This window comes from Salvia hispanica, chromosome 2, assembly GCF_023119035.1.
Source record: "Salvia hispanica cultivar TCC Black 2014 chromosome 2, UniMelb_Shisp_WGS_1.0, whole genome shotgun sequence".
Lineage (NCBI taxonomy): Eukaryota > Viridiplantae > Streptophyta > Magnoliopsida > Lamiales > Lamiaceae > Salvia > Salvia hispanica.
This window is the reverse complement of record NC_062966.1, coordinates 27,323,627-27,343,622: the sequence shown is the minus strand read 5'-3', so window position 1 is coordinate 27,343,622 and position 19,996 is coordinate 27,323,627. Positions and strand designations below refer to the sequence as shown.

Below are 19,996 nucleotides of genomic sequence, written 5' to 3'. Positions count from 1 at the left end.
AACACCCAATCAAAAATTATGAAGACTTCCAATCTTCTCAACCAAACTAAGCCAAGTCAGATTCTGCAATCAATAATAGCAATAATTAATTAAAACCACATTAATTCATAATCCACCTTAATTAATTAAAGGCGCGCCGTTTTTAATCCAAAACAGTCGGAATCCAGCGACGTGGCAGTCCCGTAACAAACCGGAATCACCAGGGGCATATTCGGCAACAGAAATTACCTGTCCCTGCCCCGCCGCCGTCACGTCACCACGGCGTCAGAGCCACATTCCTCTGTTTGGGGCAACTGCCCGCAAGGGCATATTCGTCATTTCAACTCCACGTGTATATGTATGTATAGGCGTTCTCTCTCTCTTTCTCTCACGCATACACACACTAATTTTCTCTCTCTTCTTCTCTTTTTATTCTTCAAAAATTGCAGATTTTATTTCTATTTTTTGCTCAGATTTCTTTTTTTGAGCTTTGATTCATTTCAATTTTTCATCTCTATAGAAACCTCACCTCTACTCTTCTGCCTGTTGCGATTGCAAGCTCTCTCTCTGTGTATTCCACCGGAATGTTGTCGGAGCTCGATTTCTCACTTCCGCCGGCAATAGGTGAGCAATAGGATTCAAAATTGCCGCAGAAATTAAAAAACCTAGTTGATTCACGCCATTGACGGAAAAATTGGGGAAAATGCCAGAAGCGGAAGCCACAGTGAAGAAGCAAGCCGACGAAATTCCAGAGAGAGAATCTCAGAAATCAATCGACGCCACCACCACCACAACGACGCCGAGGTCAGTAATCATCCTCCCGCGGGGGAAGCCTCAGGCGACGAGCCGCCGCGTGGCGCCGACTTCAATCAGCGACGTAGGCGCGGTCAGCCTGACGGAGAAGCGCCTTCCGAACGGGGATCTGTACATCGGGACGTTCTCGAACAACACTCCGCACGGATCGGGGAAGTACCTGTGGGAGGACGGGTGCATGTACGAGGGCGACTGGAAGAAGGGGAAGGCGAGCGGGAAGGGGAAGTTCTCGTGGCCGTCCGGCGCTACTTTCGAAGGCGAGTTCAAATCGGGGCGGATGGAAGGCACGGGGACGTTCATCGGCCCCGACGGGGACACCTACCGCGGCTCGTGGTCGGGGGATCGGAAGCACGGCTACGGCGTGAAGCATTACAGCAATGGCGATTACTACGAGGGGCAGTGGAAGAGGAATTTGCAGGACGGGAGGGGGAGGTATGTGTGGAGCAACGGGAATGAGTATATCGGAGAGTGGAAAAACGGAATTATTCACGGGAGAGGCGTTTTGGTGTGGAATAATAAGAATCGATTCGACGGAAATTGGGAAAACGGCGTTCCGAAGGGGCAGGGGGTTTTCACCTGGCCGGACGGGAGCTGCTACATGGGGAGCTGGTCGAATGATTTGTGCAGCAATGCTAGCAGCAAAGCGCAGATACTCAACGGTACATTTTATCCAGCTCATTCGGTTAGGGTTGGGATTGAGGAGGGCTGGAAGGGGTGTTTTAGTCAAAAGCTCTCGGCGCCGCTGATGGTGGGGGAGGAGGAAGGCGGTGTTACCGTGGCTGGCAGTGGGAAGAAGAGGATTTGCGTTTGGGAGTCGGATGGGGAAGCTGGGGATATCACTTGTGACATTATTGACAATGCTGTCTTCAATCAGGAGGGAGGATTTCAGCAGTTTAGGAGGAATCCTTGTTGTTTTAGCGGCGAGGCGAAGAAGCCGGGGGTCACTATTTCGAAGGGGCACAAGAATTACGAGCTCATGCTCAATCTCCAGTTGGGGATAAGGTAGAAACCGAGCTTGTTTTTATTGAATTTTTGTGTGTAGATTTGTTTGTATTGAATTTGGTGTTTTGTGAAGGCATTCTGTGGGGAAGCATGCTTCGAACTTGCGGCAGCTCAAGCTGAGTGATTTCGAGTCGAAGGAGAAGTTCTGGACTAGGTTTCCCTCGCAGGGTTCGAAGATCACACCGCCGCATCAATCCGCGGAGTTCTGGTGGAAGGATTACAATCCTGTTGTGTTTAGGTAATCAACAATTTGTGATGTTTCTTGATTTGAGTTTGTTTTAATCTGAATTTGTGAATCGTCAGGCATTTGAGGCAGCTGTTTCAAGTGGATCCCGCGGATTACATGTTAGCGATCTGTGGGAATGATGCGTTGAGGGAGCTTTCGTCTCCTGGGAAGAGTGGAAGTTTCTTTTACTTAACACAGGATGATCGTTTCATGATCAAAACTGTGAAGAAATCAGAAGTCAAGGTTGGTTGGTTGCTTTCTCTTTTTTGACTTATAAAGTTTGAAACATGAAGATGCTTTAGACCATTTTCAAATTACAACTTGGTCCCTTTTGAAACTGAAGTTGATTCATTGTGTGTTGTTGTAGGTGCTTATAAAGATGCTTCCCAGTTACTATCAGCACATCTGTCGTTACGAAAATTCTCTGGTGACTAAGTTTTACGGTGTTCATTGTGTGAAGCCGGTGGGTGGTGTTAAGGTATGTAGTGTTTGCTGAAATTTTAGTTGTAGGTTATATATGTTTATATGTCGAGGCTGATTTATATCGTTTTTGTTATCTACTAGACGCGGTTCATTGTGATGGGGAATTTGTTCTGTTCAGAGTATCGAATCCATAGAAGGTTCGATTTGAAAGGATCCTCCCATGGACGCACAACGGATAAGCTCAAGGCAGATATCGATGAGACCACAACCTTGAAAGACCTTGACCTCGATTATAAATTTAGGCTGCAAACAAATTGGTATCAAGAACTTATCAAGTTAGTTTGCATTTCTCTTCTTTTATGTCTATTCCGTTTTATCAAATATGCTCGTTGCTAATTTCTTTTCTTGCATCGAACTTGCAGACAAATTGATCGTGACTGTGAATTCCTGGAAACGGAAAGGATAATGGATTACAGTCTCTTAGTCGGTCTTCATTTCCGCGATGCTACTAGCACTGCTGACAAGATTGGTTTATCGCCATTTCTGCTCCGCACAGGTAAATTAAATTTTCATCTGTGGATTAATTATTTTTGTGTAAGATGAAGATCGCTCATAGTGAGATACTGGTTCCACAGGGAAGAATGATTCGTACAAGAACGAAAAATTCATGCGTGGCTGTCGATTCCTTGAAGCCGAACTGCAAGACATGGACCGGGTTCTATCGGGCAGGTATTTATTTAACATTTTTGTGATGGCTAATTTGATTTGTTTTATAATAAACATGTGTACTATTATTAGTCTTTGATATTATTGGGAGGGCCTTCAAATTTGTGGAAATAAATCTAAGTGGTTGTTTATCAAATATAGTTATGTGGGGTACGTTTATGCTTAGAGTCTGGACTTGTATGATTGCTGTTTCTTTAGATAATTATTTATACATTGGATCAAATTTAAGATTGGGGTTTAGTAAAAAAAACATAATTACCGAATTATTGGGAAATCTTTAAGAAAAGTCAAGATTGGGAGCTCATGATAGAATCTCTATGGTTTTCAGGAAGTCATTGATCAGGCTCGGGGCCAACATGCCAGCACGAGCCGAGCGAGCCACTCGAAGGAGCGTGGACCAATACACACGGGGAGGGTTGAACAGCCAGGCATCCTCACGCAGTGGCGAAATCTACGAAGTGGTCCTCTACTTTGGCATCATAGACATTTTACAAGACTATGATCTGACCAAGAAGTTTGAACACGCCTACAAATCGCTACAAGTCGACCCCACCTCAATCTCCGCCGTCGACCCCAAGCTCTACTCCAAGAGATTCCGCGATTTTGTGGGAAGAATATTCGTCGAGGATAGATGAGCCCACGCAAGAAAACACGATCGAATCAGACTTTTACGAGCAATGCCCGCCCAGAGAGGCGCTCTCGGTGAATGGGCCGAGTTTTTGTGGGTCGGTCGGCCTGCCGGCTATCGATGGAAGATGGAAGTAAGTTATAGTAGTATAGATTTTTGTACATGGGAATAGTGGGAAAGGAGAAAAAATGGTTGTGGGATTATTTCTTTTTTGATCCACCAAGAAAATGTGAAGAAGATTTGAAAGATAGGCATAGGGAAGGGAGTAAACTCTTTTTTTCCCAACCAAAAAAGATTCAAAATATTGGTGGAGGGATTTTAATAATGAAGTGTACAGATTTTACAGAGAAAAAAAGGTGTTGCATAGTTTATGTTGGTTGGTTGATGTGAAAAAACCCTTTTTAACCCTACAAATCTCTCTAGAGAGAGGGATTTTGTAATAATAAGCACATGAAAAGTATATAAAGTGAGGTGAAAAGAAGAGATTGGCGTTTCTTGTTGTTGCCCACTTCCATCATCACAACTTTCGACAGTACTTGATTGTTATTTATTGTGGACAATAAATATTTAAATGAGACTAGGATTTTTGTAATTTCTTCTTATGAAGAATAGAATAAGCAGTCCTATAAAAGAATGGTTTTGCCATAACAAATTGGGCAATTGACCCCAAAAGTCCGGTCCCCACCCAAACACGCCTCAAACAAACGTGTGCAGTTAGAATAATTTTTCTCACGCGGGGGCAATTTGGTAAAATTAATGTTCATAAAATAGAGACTGAATCACTCATGGCCATCTTCTATTTTAAGGCAAGCATTTGGTTTACATAAATGTTTTTTCCCAATTTGATCTGATTTGGAAATCAAATTTTTTTATAAAATATGAATACGATTCGATTTGAACTGTCCAAAAATTTAAAATCTAAACTATGAAATTTGATTTGATCCGAAAAATTGAGATTGCATATAAAAATATGAAGATCTGATAATTCAATGCTAAAATTGGAAAATTAGAAAATCTAGTACTATCACAATTCGAAATCTAATACTACTAAATACTAGCATTAGAATTTTTCAACACAAATACTTTATATTCGTTATAATAATAATAATAATAATAATAATAATAATATGTTATTTTTATATAAAAATATATTTCAAGTTTGGATTAGTTCTAATTTTAAAAACCACTCCTCCATAACTTTTTAAATTTTAATCCATCCGCCTCTCCAAAAATACATAAGAATGGAGATTTTAAGAAGTTTTTAGTTAGAAATGGCAAAAGAACATCGGCATAGATTGAACTTTCAATATGTACCTAGAAGTGAATGCAATTGATCGGATTATCCTAGCTTTTGACATAAATAACTATTAGGACTACAATATATTTAAAAAACCTAAATTATTCTTTAACATTAATAAAAATAAGAACAGCATTTTCTTCACAACTAATCAACCAATTTTTGAAAATGCATAAAGAAAACATGTGGCGACATTATTTGTGTACGGCGACAGTATTTTTACTTTGTTTACGTGTCTTTCTACGTGGTAAGAAAATATTAGAGTGGTCAAAGATGAGAGGAAGGGTGGGGCCCATTTACTGTGTGGCTCCTCCTTTGTAGGAATTGGATACTACTCTCAACCTATGCATTAGTCTCTATCACATCTATTATTTCTTTTTCTTTTCTGAAAAGCCCCTATTTTTTATTTTTACCTTGATTATTTTTACATTCTACTCCCTCCGTCCCTTTTTTTTTATTATAATCCATCCGCGAATAAAAATTCTGATTTATTATTTCTGTAAATATTGATAAGTCTCACATTCCACAAACTCATTTAACTCAAATTTAATTTTAAACTAATATATACAAGTGAGACTCGTATTTCATTTTTTTCACCCACTTTTTTAACATTTTCAAAAATCCGTGCCGCCAAAAAATGAGACTTCTAATGACAAACAAACGGAGTATTCTTGTTTCATTATATGGGAATTACTGATAAATTTATAGTCTTAGGTATTACTCCCTCCGTCCCACAATAATTGTCACTCTTTTCCATTTCAGCGCGTCCCGCAATAATTGTCACACTTCATTTTACAATAAATGGTAAGTATTTCACACATTCTACTAACTCACTTCACTCACATTTTATTGTAAACCAATATAAAAATATGGGTCTCACATTCCACTGACTTTTCCAACCAATTTTTTTTTACATTTCTTAAAACTCATGTTCACAATAAGAGTGACAATTATTGTGGGACGGAGGGAGTAATTCATTGTATTTTACCAGGAATGAAGTAAGTATATTATATGAATTGCATAAAATTATTAGTTTGATTATATGTATCCAGTCAAGTATCCACCATATGTTTCGAAATAAGCCTAAATCTTTATTTACAGTCAACTTTCTAAATATCAAAATATGCCTACTGAATTAAAAAGTTGTGCGGCAATATTTCACAATTACCTTAAATCATTAATAGTTTTTTCTTACTATATGTAAAAAGCAATATGATTACATTTTTTTTATAATACTGTTGAGATTCTAAAACATGAACCATGCAATTCTTGCTGTGCTATAAATCTGACTGTCGGTCAAAATGGTGTTTCACAGGCAATTTACATAAATAAATTTTGTTCGACTGCAGTAGTCTATAACTATTTACATTTAATATTGGATTAGATAAATATAATGTGGAAATTTAATAAACAAATATTATATGATTCGTGTCACGCGTATATCAAAATGTGACCTCTAAACTAGACTGTCTTTGTGTTGGATTGTGTTAACTGAATCTTGATTGCCCCAATTTTTTAATAATAATTTTATTGATGGATTCATCTTATTTGATTTGTGTTTGGCAGAATATTATAGAAATGCACGAACCTCAGACAGTTGACGTGCATTTTGCGCCCTAATAAGATCTCATAATATTTTGCGAGCTATAATTTTAATACATCTCAAAAACTTATAGTAATATGGAGAATAAGAATCATCGAAAATCGGTTTGCTCTAGGCCTAACAAATGGAGAAAATTGGCTGATTTTAAAAGTCCTAATAAATTTAAGTTGTCTGAGTCATTATCTCGTTGAGACGATATCTAAGACGAAACTGAACACCACACAATAACAAAACTATTAGCACAAATATAACATATCTACGACTCATGCCGGCACATACACGAAACGAACATGATACGAACATGGCATGAATGCGATATATACCAAATTGTGCCTACGTGTTGACACTTGTCTCCTTCATTTTCTTCCTTCTCTAGGCCTCCAAATTGAAAAATAAACTTGGAAAATGGGGAAATTTGGAAAAGAATTTGATAATTAAATGAAAAAAAAAAATCAAAATAAAAAAGGACCAATAAACATTTTGATTAATTGTACACCTTAAGTGGTGCCTGTAACCATCGAGGTCTATTCTTAGAGTCGTTTTTTAGTGCCCATGTGATATAAATAAGGGTGGGCATTTCTTGGGACATTTTTCTAATGCCAATCATTTGACAATATATTTTTCCTTTCATTTATAAGTCCCCCCTTTAAAATTAAATTATAACCACAATTATAAAACAACAAACAAAATACAGTCATTTTTGTGTACATATAAATTCATCATTGATTAAATTCTCCGAAAAAAAGTGATAAAAAATCTCATGACATTGCAGCAGTTATAAGAGCATATATATATATATATATATATATATGTGTGTAATATACTCCCTCCGTCACAAAAAAAATAGAGCATAATTACCATTTTTGGTCGTACATAAAAAATATAGTACATTTATTTATTGAAAGTTTTCAACAAATAATAACCTGCACATCATTCCACTAACACTACTTCTCGCTTACTTTTTCTCCTTCTCTCTTACTTTTTTCCCTTTTCTCGTACTTTACAAATTCTACATTAAAACTCGAATCATACACAAATTGCTCTATTTTTTGTGGATGAGTATTTTTTTTACAGGGTTAAATATTTTCAAATTTAATCCTCTAAATTTAGCAACAGTTGCACTTATGACAATTTATCAAGTTCCGTCAATCTTACTCTGCCGGCTAATCATATTATAATTTATAAAGTTAGATATTTTCAAACCTTATCCTAAATTCGATGAACTAATCAGATTTATACGTGAATTTCAAAAAATTGAACAGATATTTCTAATTATACACATCCATCCAACACTAAATTGACATAATGTATAAAAAGAGAGCACACATTACTATTTAAGCCGTCATTCTTTCTTGTAAGACATGATTTTCGATATGGCCATATGGGTGACAATAATTATGTTGAATTGAAGCAAAATTTCCCAAAATAGTTGGGCAACAAAAAGGATAAGAATTGAAGATTGGATCCTCAAATGATGAACTATATTTTTCACACCAATAATATACACTAATTTTGAAGATGAAATAAATTAAAGTGCAACGCATTACTGGAATATATTGGTGGATGAGAGCTGTCAATTTCTTCTAACAAATCCATTGCACATTACGATTATTGGGAGATGTATGTTCTGCAAATGATTTGGTGATTTTATTCCAAGTTCCAACAACATGAATGGAATAATTTGGTTCTATGTTTCTTTACTTTATCTCTGAGATATTAATATTAGGTCTCTAAATTTACACATGCTTAATTTTACACGCTCACAAATGAACATATTGATCCTATAAATAAATTAAAAAAATTTGAAATAAAAATTTCAAAAGCAAATTTTTTAATTTCCCATATATTTTATGTTGATTGTTAATTTTAACTTCTCCTTCAAATTAATTTACTATGAAAGTCAATAAATCACATATATCAAATCAAATAAAATATATCAAGCAATAAAATTCTCTAATTTGCATAACTATATTTTAGTCAATACGTCATGAAATGTTAAAAAGTTGAATGCACATATTATTAGCATTATGCATTTGACTATTGGTAAGAATGTAAACTATTCACAAATGAGAATATTTGTGAACTTTAGCTAGGAAAACTCACTTACAATTATAAGTATTTGAAGTTGTAATATTTAAATTACAGCCAAAAACACATGTATTCACAATATAAAGTATCCTAATTATGAGTAATTATAACAAAAAAAAAGTATTTTTAATTGTAAGTAAGTGTAGATAATATTTACTTTTTATATAAATGGGCTTTTTTTTTTTTACTTTTGCAATAACAATTTCAGTATACAGGACTTAACTCAATGCAGTATATAAATTCTATTGTTACAATTGAATAAAATACTTAAATTGTTTGGCGCAGCTTAGACAATGCTGACTGTCTATGGATTAATATTGCGCATATAAAATTCCGTTACATTAATTAACAAAGAGAGATAATATTTTATATTCGTAAGATAAAATTTACCGAAGTTCAACTTAAATTAAATAATTATAAGATAAAATTTACCGAAATTCAACTTAAATTAAATAATATAAAGTGATACGCAATCTTGTAACTTCATAATATTTGTATTAGTACACGCCAGCCATTCGAATGTTTCATTTTATTATATATAGGTTAAATACTTTTAATTAGAATGCACAACGAGCTTGGATAGGCCGAAAGGGTTAGGCTAAAAGTTTTCCAAATACTAAAAATTAAGAACCATGATATGAACGTGGAATATCTATACATTCATCGAGAAACGTATGACTATAAAATTTGGAATCTTAGAAAATGTTCAAATCAATCTCTAGTTTCAACCCATTTAGTTATTTGATTTCTATTTTTCTTATTTTATTATGATCACTAGTTTTTTTCTCATTTGTCTTGATTGAAAGATTTTTGTTATGATCACTAGTGTTTTTTTTTTTTTGATTGTCTTGATCTAAAGAGATTGTGTTATCGGTCATGTGAACGATATTTCGATATAATATACATTGAGGATCGATATTTTTGCTAAAGGAGACAAATCGGTCTGATATTATTATAGTACTAGTATGTTTTTATTTTGTTAGTTGGTGTGTTACTCTTTTTGTTATTGATTTTGTAATGTTTGAATCAACAACATATTCAGCCGACAATGCTCGTCAATTTTTAGTTTAAAAAATTTTATGCATTGAAAAAAATTAATCCCTTCATCCGCTATTAAATTTGTCATTTTTTATATTTCGTTTGTCTACCAATTAATGTCATATTTCACTTTTACTATTTTTGACAAGTAGACCGTACATTCCACTAACTCATTTCACTCATGTTTTATTATAAAATCAATATATATAAGTATCACACGTGTTTCACATTAACTTTTTCCATCACACAAAATCAAATAATTTCTTAAAATACGAGCCGATAAAAAATCAGACATCTATTAACAGACTGAGAGTATTACTCATATAGTAATATAAAATTTTTGTTAAAGCTAAATTAACTAATTAGATGATTATTCGAATAACTCAAAACAAAAACTTGATTCGTTTGATCAACGAGCTTGAACGAATTTTTTTTGCTTTAAACTATGAATATGAGCAGACCCAATGATTATTGTTCGTACAAATTTGTGAACACCTTAAAAGCTGATAAAACTTATCAAAGGTTTTAGATTGCTCCGTTTGGTTAATGATGAATGAATCTCATGTCATTGCTTCGTTTGGTTAATGATAAAGTATAAACCAACTTTTGTATGTAAACGAAATTAATCAAAAATTTGAATAGCCCCAAAGTACACATAGCATATTCGCTAACTGTCTCCTCTTTGTACGAACAAATCTCTCTCTATGGATGGATCACTGTTTTGCTTACTGAATACATGAATTTATCAGTTTACAAAACAGGTAATGACGATTGATGCATAAAAAGTAGTGTACACAAAAAATAAGCATTTAGAAGATCACGAGTGTGGTACCAAAGATCTTGATTTGATATTTAAGTGCAGTTGTGACAGTGCACCCATCTATGATCTATCTATCTATACATCAATTTTTACTAATTTATTGCAATTGGACCACTCAAATTATACCCCATTTATTTCACAAGATTTTCGTAGGATTACACTTTTGTCTTAAACATTAGCCGCCGGTGCAGACATTTTACACACCGGTTCACTTAATTATTTACTGTACTATGTTATTTAATGTTGTTTTTTCAGCTGTAAAGATTTGGGGATTTTCAATATGCTTGCTTAATTGGCTCTATTAAAGATAGACATTGATTCTTGAGAGCTTGCTCTATTGCTTTGGTAATATAAAAAATTAAAAAACAAACCCATTTTTCAAGATGAAGAAATAGGACACTCATTTGTGTATTTAACTTGCTTTCAAAGCTAAGTTTATAGGGATTATTTTTTTAAACATTGGTTTTAGCTAGAAATTACATACGTTTAGTTTTTACATATTTTCGTTATTTATTTATTTACCCTAATAATTTTGGTTTAATTGAAGTTGATTTAGAATTGAATGAAATTGTTGAATATTGTGGAAATAATGGAAATGTTGCTTTAGGTTGATTGAGGTTTTAACTTGAACTATTTAGTACTCCATATATCAGAAAGTTGCAATAAATTGTCAATATCTAGAATATATTTTCTTTTACTAAAACCATCTTCAACCATTTACACTAGGCTCAAACTCATTTTAGTGTAAATGCCGCATCAAATATGATTATATTCCAACCATTTATACTAAACTTAAACTTAAAATAATATTCTCTATATTATGCTTTTTTTACTCACAAAATTTGAAAAAAAAATTAAATTTGAATATAGTATAAACTTAAAGAAATGTATTTTTTTTTCCAAAAATTAAAAACGAGATTGATTTAGAGTACTATTGGAGTTAATTACCTAACACATTTTAGGTTTTAGTGTACCATTGGAGAAAGTCTAATATGTGTATTTATCAACTATCCTAGGTCGTTGCTAATCACTTAACTGATACAATTAGTTGTACAAAATTGAAAATTTAAAGTTGTTTTACGATTAAAATCAAGAATCAAATGAATGACATTTAAAACGATGGATAAGTATTCTCCAATCAATCACATTTCTTAAATTTTTAATTATAAGATACCCCAATTTCCATTGGTTAATAGATGAATATAATGATTAATAACTTAAATTGTAAATAATGTGAAGGCCCATTTTATAATCAGAGACAATATTTCTATGTGAATCTCAAATCTCATTATTTTTCAATGGCCAAAGTGCACCGTGCATGTCATTTCAAGAAGATGTATTGGCAGAAAAAATCAATTTATCATCGAACAAGACTTTCATTTTTTGTTTTATTCTTGGTATTAGTACTTTATTAGATCTCAATCTTAGATTTGGTGCATTTTATATAGGATGATGATTATTACCCAATGGAAAAGATTGGTTGAAAGTATTAAAAGTGCAATCGTTTTCATCTTTTTCTAATCTTCCTTGTTTGTTTTTATTATAGTTAACAAACTAAAAGATGAAGTATAGTTTCTAAAAGCACTTGATCAAGTAGTAGAACCTTTAATTAGTTATATGTTTACTTTTATATATATCTAATGTCGTATTGTTTATCCTTAGTGTCGTATTAAGATGATACATTTTCCTTTTTAGTTGTCTCAACTAAGATGACACATTTCCTTTTATAGAAAATTTTCTCTCCAATTAATACACTCAACCACATTTTCTAAATCATATTAAAATATTTATTTTTCTTTCTCTCTCTATTTTAATACTTACACCCATATTTTCTCTCTTCAATTAAACATATTAACCAATAACTCATAAAATCTCGTGCCGGCCAAGAAATGTGTCATCTTAGCCGGGACGGAGGAAGTTCAAATTATGCAAGGTTTTTTCATTTTTTTATTAAAAATGTACGAAAGAAATGCCGAGGATTTTGAAATTTAATTTGTTTCGCATTTGCTTTCTCCTAGAATTTAATTTATTTAAGTATATATACAACATTTATTTTATTTTTAGATAACGTAACAAAACTTAGTAAATAGCCATATATATAAGATTGTTGATCCTTCACACTTCATGGTAAATTACATTTATGTAATCATTAACAAATTAATAAATTGCATTATTTCCATTTCAAATATGTAATCATTAACAAATTAACGGACGAGGGAGAAGAACAAACAAAATGTCACTCGGAGTCTATTAAATTATTAATGTCATACTTTCGCATAAATAATAGTAATTATACTTTCACCGTTATATAGGCTAATAAGATTTTTTTCACAAAATTTAATTTATAAAAGAAAAAAAAAATACTACTATACAGTAATCTTTTAATATGTCAATATTTATTTTGGTGTTGTATCAATGCTAAAGGCTTAATCAAAAACTACACAGGGGTATGTTAGTAAATGAGAAAAAAAATTATTACTAGTACTATTTGTTAAAACATACCTTTACATTTGGAGATTGCAACACTCGAAAAAGAAAGCAAGTTTATTCAATTGGGACCAAGGGAAGCACGTTACGATTCACACTATAAACAAAACAGTCAATTAAGCAAAACAAAACTATATGCAATTTTGGCCTCTATATTTGGGGACCAAATTGAATATTGCTTTTGTGATTTAAAGGATATATAATGACCATACATACATAACAAAGTAACATGACTAATTGTTATATATCATTACGTATTTATGTCAATATCCTCACCTTGATTAATTTGGTCCATGAAAAATTCTGAGAGACCGTATCCACTAGTTCAAAATTTGCACTATAGTGAGGAACACAAGTATTTTAATTTTATTGGCAATTTCCAACATTTTCTTAACAAACATTCCCAACTTACAATATTTCTCACTTCCAAAACCCTGAACTTTGAAAAAAATAATCTATTGAGTTAATTGCCCATAAAATTAGGGCATCTACAGTGGGACGCCCTAAGCGACGCCCTATGCACCGCCACGTCAGCATTTTATCCTCCTCTCATTTCACCTGCAGTGGGTCGGACTATAGCCCGCCCTAAGCGATGCCCTAAGCATTTTACTTCTATTTTGTATTTATATTTTTAGATTTGGAAATGTAAATAAAAATAAACATATAAAAACAACATAATTAAAGGGAAATACTAAATTTACTTAATTAAAAAAAAGTTACATATTAAGAAATAAAAAAAAAGCACTAAATACAAAAACAAGGAGGCTAGTCTAGAGTAGTCCCAACTTGCAACTGAGGCCATCGATCATCCGCTGGATGCCTTCGATTTGAGCCGGGTTGGTCGCTTACATGAGGGCGGTGTGCGCGTCCAACAACGTCCTGTAGTCGGATGAGGCCGCCAAATCCGCGTAGGCATGGGCCGCAGATCGAAGTCGCGGACGGCGTCGAACTTAGGGTCGGCGACGGGGCTGGTCAGGCGGCGCGGCGGAGGAGGATGTGGCCTTGCCCTTGCCCTTGGCAGCCTTGACGCCGGGGGGACGCCGGAGGACATCGGTGTGCCGGAACTCTCATCCTCGAACACCGGACTGTTGAGGTCCATTGGAGACGCGCCACTATCGCTACTTGTATAATCAGCGAGGGTGCGCTTCGACGCCCTCCTCCTCGCCGCCGTCGATTGGGGAATCATACCACCAACGAACTTCTGCTAGTCCCACAAGAGCACACAGGACTGGTAGTGCTTGAAATCGTCGTACAATGAAATGTACGACGCATCGCTTTGTCCAGCACATCCGCGAGACTCTCGCCACTGCCCTGCTCCCTCTCGCACTTCTCGTACTCCTCCGCGAACAAATTTACCTGCTTCTTTATTTGATCCCAGTGCTTGCGGAGCTGCTCCCTGTGGCGCTTGTACGCGTACGCCGGCTTGGCCGCGTTGTATTTCTCGGCGATGCGCTCCCAATACGCAGTCACCTTCTGGTTGTTGGCGTACACCGGATCCTCCGAAACATCAATCCAACATCTCATCAAGACGATGGATTCGGGGTCGAAGTAGTTCGTCCTTCCCGGGGCGAACTCTTCACACACCTCCATTGTAGGCAACTTCTGGGCTCGTGCCTTGGTCCGCTTCTTCTTGGTGGCGGACCCAGACGCGGCGGCGGCGGAGGAGGGGCGGTGGGGAGAAGACTCTATGTCGGACAGTCCGTACGAGTCGATGCTGAAGTCGGGATCGTACTCGGCGTTGGTGTCGAATGGCCGGTATTCGTCAGGTTCTCTACCCGGCCATCGTGCACCATCGAACATCGGACTATTCGGATAATCTTCGGAATCCATTTTGCTTGAAATGTAGAAAATGTAGTGTGAAGTGTGAATTTGAGAGTGAAGTGAGTGAAAAATGTAGTGAAAGGGAATATATAGGTTTTGAAAATTTAATAAAATCAAAAAATAAAACGAAAACGCATCGCATCGTCCGTTACCCATCGTCCGCGTCGTCCACAGTGGCGGATGATGCGACGGACGATGGGTATCCTCCGCGCATCGTCCGCGGACGATGTATCGGGCGCGGACAATGGGTTGCAGTGGCGGTCCGTCGCATCGTCCGCCCCATTGCGAATGCCCTTATAAATTTTGATCAAATTCTAATTTATTTCGCAACTTTAAAAATTTGAATAACCTATTCAAAATTTTAAAAATTCTTAATTGTCTATTATAAAAAAAATATTTTATTTTATTTTTTATGATTTTTGTCTCTTAGATTCAAAACGATGTTGTTTAATCATCTACGCAGTACATTACATTTACGTCACTGTTCATTGATATCACCAAACTTTTTACATGTGTGCACCAATTCAGCATCAGATTTTCTATAAAAAAAAAGTTATCGTGGGACAATTAAGACTTTTTAAAACTTTGTGGTGCATCATTCAAAATTTTAAAAAATGTGATACAAACTAACTAGAATTTGACTACCTTTTGTGATTCTAGCAATTAATCAACCTAATTCTATTTATGTCTCGTTTAAAAAAATCTCCCTAAACCCTATAGTTTACCGAAGAATTATGCGATCAAATGATGAGTCACCTCGCATAATTCTCAGGTAGACTCACCATTTGATCGCATAATTCTATAAGATGCAACGTAAATCGAAACTCTCTCAAAAGTCGAAGATTCTATAAGTGAAAACGCAACTTGGAGACAATTTTTCGGAAACATCGCTCAAAGTTTGAGGGGACAAAGTATAATTAATGAAGAAGTACACACATACTATGTATTCCAGATTGTTCCAGCCATGCATGGTGCAGAATGAATTGATATATAATTATACATCATCATCAAATCCAGCTACTACCTCTTCCCACAAACGTTCACTTTCATATTAAGAGCTTTGAATTTTCGAAAAGGACTTGTGAATTGAAAATTAAGAATGTTCTCCCATTTTTGCATGGGGATTATTTCAGCCACGTCGTCGTTGCAAATGCCATGCAAACATATATATCTATATAACATTCTAGGACTAATTATTTTAATTTATTTTATTTTTTTTTTTAAAAATAAGAACGCGTTTTTGAGCTTTAAATTCGCCTATAACCATCAAATGAAACATGAATAACCTGTCCTCTCTTTGAAAGAAAAGGTGTTTCCGATTTTGTTGGTGATTGAAATAATTTTGTCTTCTAAATGATATCACACATCACAATCTATACAACGATCAAATTCAAAGCTTTTATTTTCGTGTAGTGAAGATAAAAAGTAGCTACATTAATAACATTAGGGGCCGTTTGGTAGCTATGTTTCACTTAGATAAGAGATTAATCTGGGTTTATTTGTGTGTTTGGTAGTTATGTTACCAAACATAGTAGCCCGTGTTTTATTTCCGGCCCGCACAAAGCCCACTGAAAATCTTATGTTTTAGTCATATTTGTAACTACCCAAAATCCTATGTTATTTATCATGGAAGCCTAGTTAAGTTAGCAAAATACAATTTTACCCATCAAAATTTCTAACCCATCAATTTTACTTAGTTGTTGTATTGAAGGACGTCATTTTCCTATTAAATCATATTAAGAATTTTATTGATGTCAATTTGTTGTTCTAATTATATTACTTTGTTATTTTATTTACATTATATAATATTATAATATTCTCATTATATTACTTTATGTTCTCGTTATATTACTTTACATTAAATCGTATTATATTCTCATTATATTACTTTATTTATATTATATTATATTATACTTATAATTACGTAATACTTGAAGGCAATTGCTTTTGTTTTGAACATAAATATACGATGTTGTTCAATCCACAAACGCTTTAAACTTCAAAAAAATTGAACATATAAAATTTGGTACTTGATAAAATATTTTCATATAGAATTTGTCCAAAATAATAATTGATTATTCATAAAATTTGTCCAAAATAAATATAAGTTTTTTGATATAAAGATGCTAATTTTTGTAAGGAGTTTAGCTTGAAAAGATGTTAATTTTAAACAAAACGATTTTATAGGAATAATTAGGGTAAAATGATGATAGTTTAGTAATTAACTTAAACTAATGAGGATAATTTTGACAATCATAATTTTAATCCTTACTTGTGACTTATTGTACCAAACACTACAATAAGATAACTCACAATTATCCTAATCTACCAAACACCCTATATATGTAAATTAACTAATCGAAACTATGATTACTATCATAATTGTATCATGTCTAGTCGAAACATGACATAGCTACCAAACGAGCCCTTAGTATACACACAAATCTTGTTAATGTAACTATGTTAATATATTTTCTTTTGAGTATAAACTTGTATATTCACATTAAGTATCTATTGTGCTAGGGTTTTAATATATTAACCAAATAACTATTTATCATCATTACCTAATTTTTATTACATAGATAAAACATTGATATACTAGCTAGTAGAAAATTGTAGGGCTCCAAGCCATAAGTATGTTAACTTTTCATTCACTATTCATAATGTCTAGCTTCTAAACCCTAACTAAAGAATTATTCAATTTAATTTGTAACAATAACGTAAATGCTAATTAAGTATCATTCAATGTAATTGATGATATAGGGACCACGAGCTAAGTAAACCTAGTTAGAAGTTAATTAATTACACAACTAACTATCTTCTCATTAATGAATGTATATGGCAACATAATTAAATTAAAAAGCATTTATATGTCGGGTAAAATCACAAGTATTTCCAACACTAGGCTTCTCTAAAGGTAGACAAGGCCGCCATCAACAGTTGAAATAACACTACACATTGCAATAAATATTTTTTAAGTATTCAACTTTTTAACATCGTGAGCTAAATAAAGTCAATCATCTAACTTGATTATTGTCACAATGTTTGGGTTCGTACATATATAATGCTACAATATACTAAATGTGAATGAACATTATGTCTTAATATTTGTGGGCATTTTATTTGGATTAATTAATAAGAAGTGATGTTAGGAATTGTTGCATTGTTGGCCCAATTTCCAAAAGGTTGAAAATAAATCCTCATTATATGGCATTATTGTCCTCTTGTGATTCTGTGGAGTAATATTTTTTTATTTTATTTTTTTTTAACATTTTCTGTGGAGTAATATTTATTAGGCTTAGTTTACTTAATTATATTATCATCTATGTTTTGTAATTATGTGCTAGTATGAGTGGGGTATGGCCCATTATGTTACTTCATTTTTTTTTTTGGCCATTTTCAAATTTGCAAGTGATTTGGAATTGAATGTTTAGGCTGACATTATGGGTCACCATATCTTTTGTATTTGTGTTGATTGCAATTGATAGTGCTGTTATATGTAGATCATGAGCAACCTTTGATGTGTCCTCTTCTCCTTCACAAACTTTGAATCTTTAAATTGATTGGATTAGGAGATATTCATTTTGATAGAGTACAGTCTTACTCATAAGCAATGATGGCATTTTTTTTTTATTTTTGACAAACAATGGAATATTTGCTTAAGTTACAAAGATTACTCTATAGTGTATACTGGTATGGGAGCGGATGTAGAAATAAACATGAGCAGGGGTGAAATTCTTCAAAATGTTATCTAAAAATATATTAGGTAATATAGATTATTAATAGAGGCTTTTATATAATGATATATATAGCATATGAATAAAATTTAAAACTTTGCAATAGAAAAAAGTTTTTTAAAATGGAATTTAATGGCAGTTCATTCCATGTAGGGTTTGCCCATGGTCTTGTGGTAATGTTTAATGCCTGAGATTTAATCTCAGGTTACGAAGTCTACTGTGATCACAATTTTTAAAATTTTAATAGTCATTTTAATTATAGAGTCTTGGTTTGATATATACAAAATTGAAGTAATGAGGGAATATATATGATCACAATTTTCTACAAAGAAAGAAAGGAATGTGATCACTATTTTTAATGTAATAGATTTAAACATAATGTGGCATGTTTGTCTTTTAGGGGTATAAAAAGGATTTATAATAGTATTTTGCATGATCCTTGTCGCTCTTCTATAAGTCCAAAGTTGCATTTAAACTTATATGCATGAATGTCTCTTTAATGATGCCCATACAAAATTACAATATGATGTTCATGTGCTCATTTTATATATTTTAAAATTGTCTCTTTTTGAAGTTAATTATAAAGTCCCGAACGAATCTAGAGTTTTCGATAATATCCTAGTCTTTGGAATTTATTTAAGTAGGGTATGAACTTTAATTGTTTAGATTATGGCATAGTCCACATTTTTATTGGATTTTGATTTCAAGATAAACCTTGGAAGAAAACTATAATATATTTTCTTGAACCTTAAAGTATTTTAAGTTTTTTGTTTTACTATGTTCAACTCTTCATATATATATGCACTTCTCATTTTGTAACTAAGGTTGTAAATTTACAAAAGTTGAATAATTAGAAAAATAGCAATATTAACTGTAAAAAAGGGCAATGTCACATTAAACATGTGGTTCCAATAGAGGGGACAATCTCCAACCATTTCTCTACTTGGTTTTTATTATTCAACATTTCTTTTTCTTATTAAATAGGAGTACAAAACTTTTCAACTCTTTATAAGTCTTCCATAGCTACTTGCCAAATGTTAGAAAGTAGAGCAATATCATGATAGCATCTCCAAAGTATTAAATAAAATAAACACTATGATTGATCATTGGATCCAAAAATATCAAGAATTTGTGGCGTATTAAAGACGAAAGTTTATTCGTTTTTTTTTTCTCTTTTTTGCATAGTTTCCTAACGAACTCACAAAGTAAATAGGGAAAAATGTACTACTATTATTTTAAACATGCTACGTTAAATAAATATTAGTACTAGCTGTCTATAGATAACCGAACAGAGCTAAGATAACTTTT

At 33.5% G+C, this 19,996-nt stretch overlaps 1 protein-coding gene across 1 annotated transcript; it reads left to right on the top strand.

The window, feature by feature from the left end:
- Window positions 1–379: 379 nt before the first annotated feature.
- LOC125205904 (phosphatidylinositol 4-phosphate 5-kinase 2-like) lies at window positions 380–4,291 on the top strand. Its single transcript, XM_048105097.1, has 8 exons — window positions 380–1,794; window positions 1,868–2,032; window positions 2,098–2,263; window positions 2,388–2,498; window positions 2,585–2,778; window positions 2,866–2,999; window positions 3,079–3,172; window positions 3,498–4,291. The coding sequence occupies exons 1-8, from the start codon at window positions 683–685 to the stop codon at window positions 3,802–3,804; spliced, it is 2,283 nt and encodes a 760-aa protein (XP_047961054.1). The 5' UTR covers window positions 380–682; the 3' UTR covers window positions 3,805–4,291.
- Window positions 4,292–19,996: the final 15,705 nt, after the last annotated feature.

What these genes read in the sequence shown, in the direction of transcription:
- LOC125205904 (XM_048105097.1), top strand. Translation starts at nt 683, where the DNA reads ATGCCAGAAGCGGAAGCCACAGTGAAGAAGCAAGCCGACGAAATTCCA. An exon ending in AGCCGGTGGGTGGTGTTAAG is followed by an intron (nt 2,499 to 2,584) that starts GTATGTAGTGTT and finishes GTTATCTACTAG; the next exon opens with ACGCGGTTCATTGTGATGGG. An exon ending in TGGTATCAAGAACTTATCAA is followed by an intron (nt 2,779 to 2,865) that starts GTTAGTTTGCAT and finishes TCGAACTTGCAG; the next exon opens with ACAAATTGATCGTGACTGTG.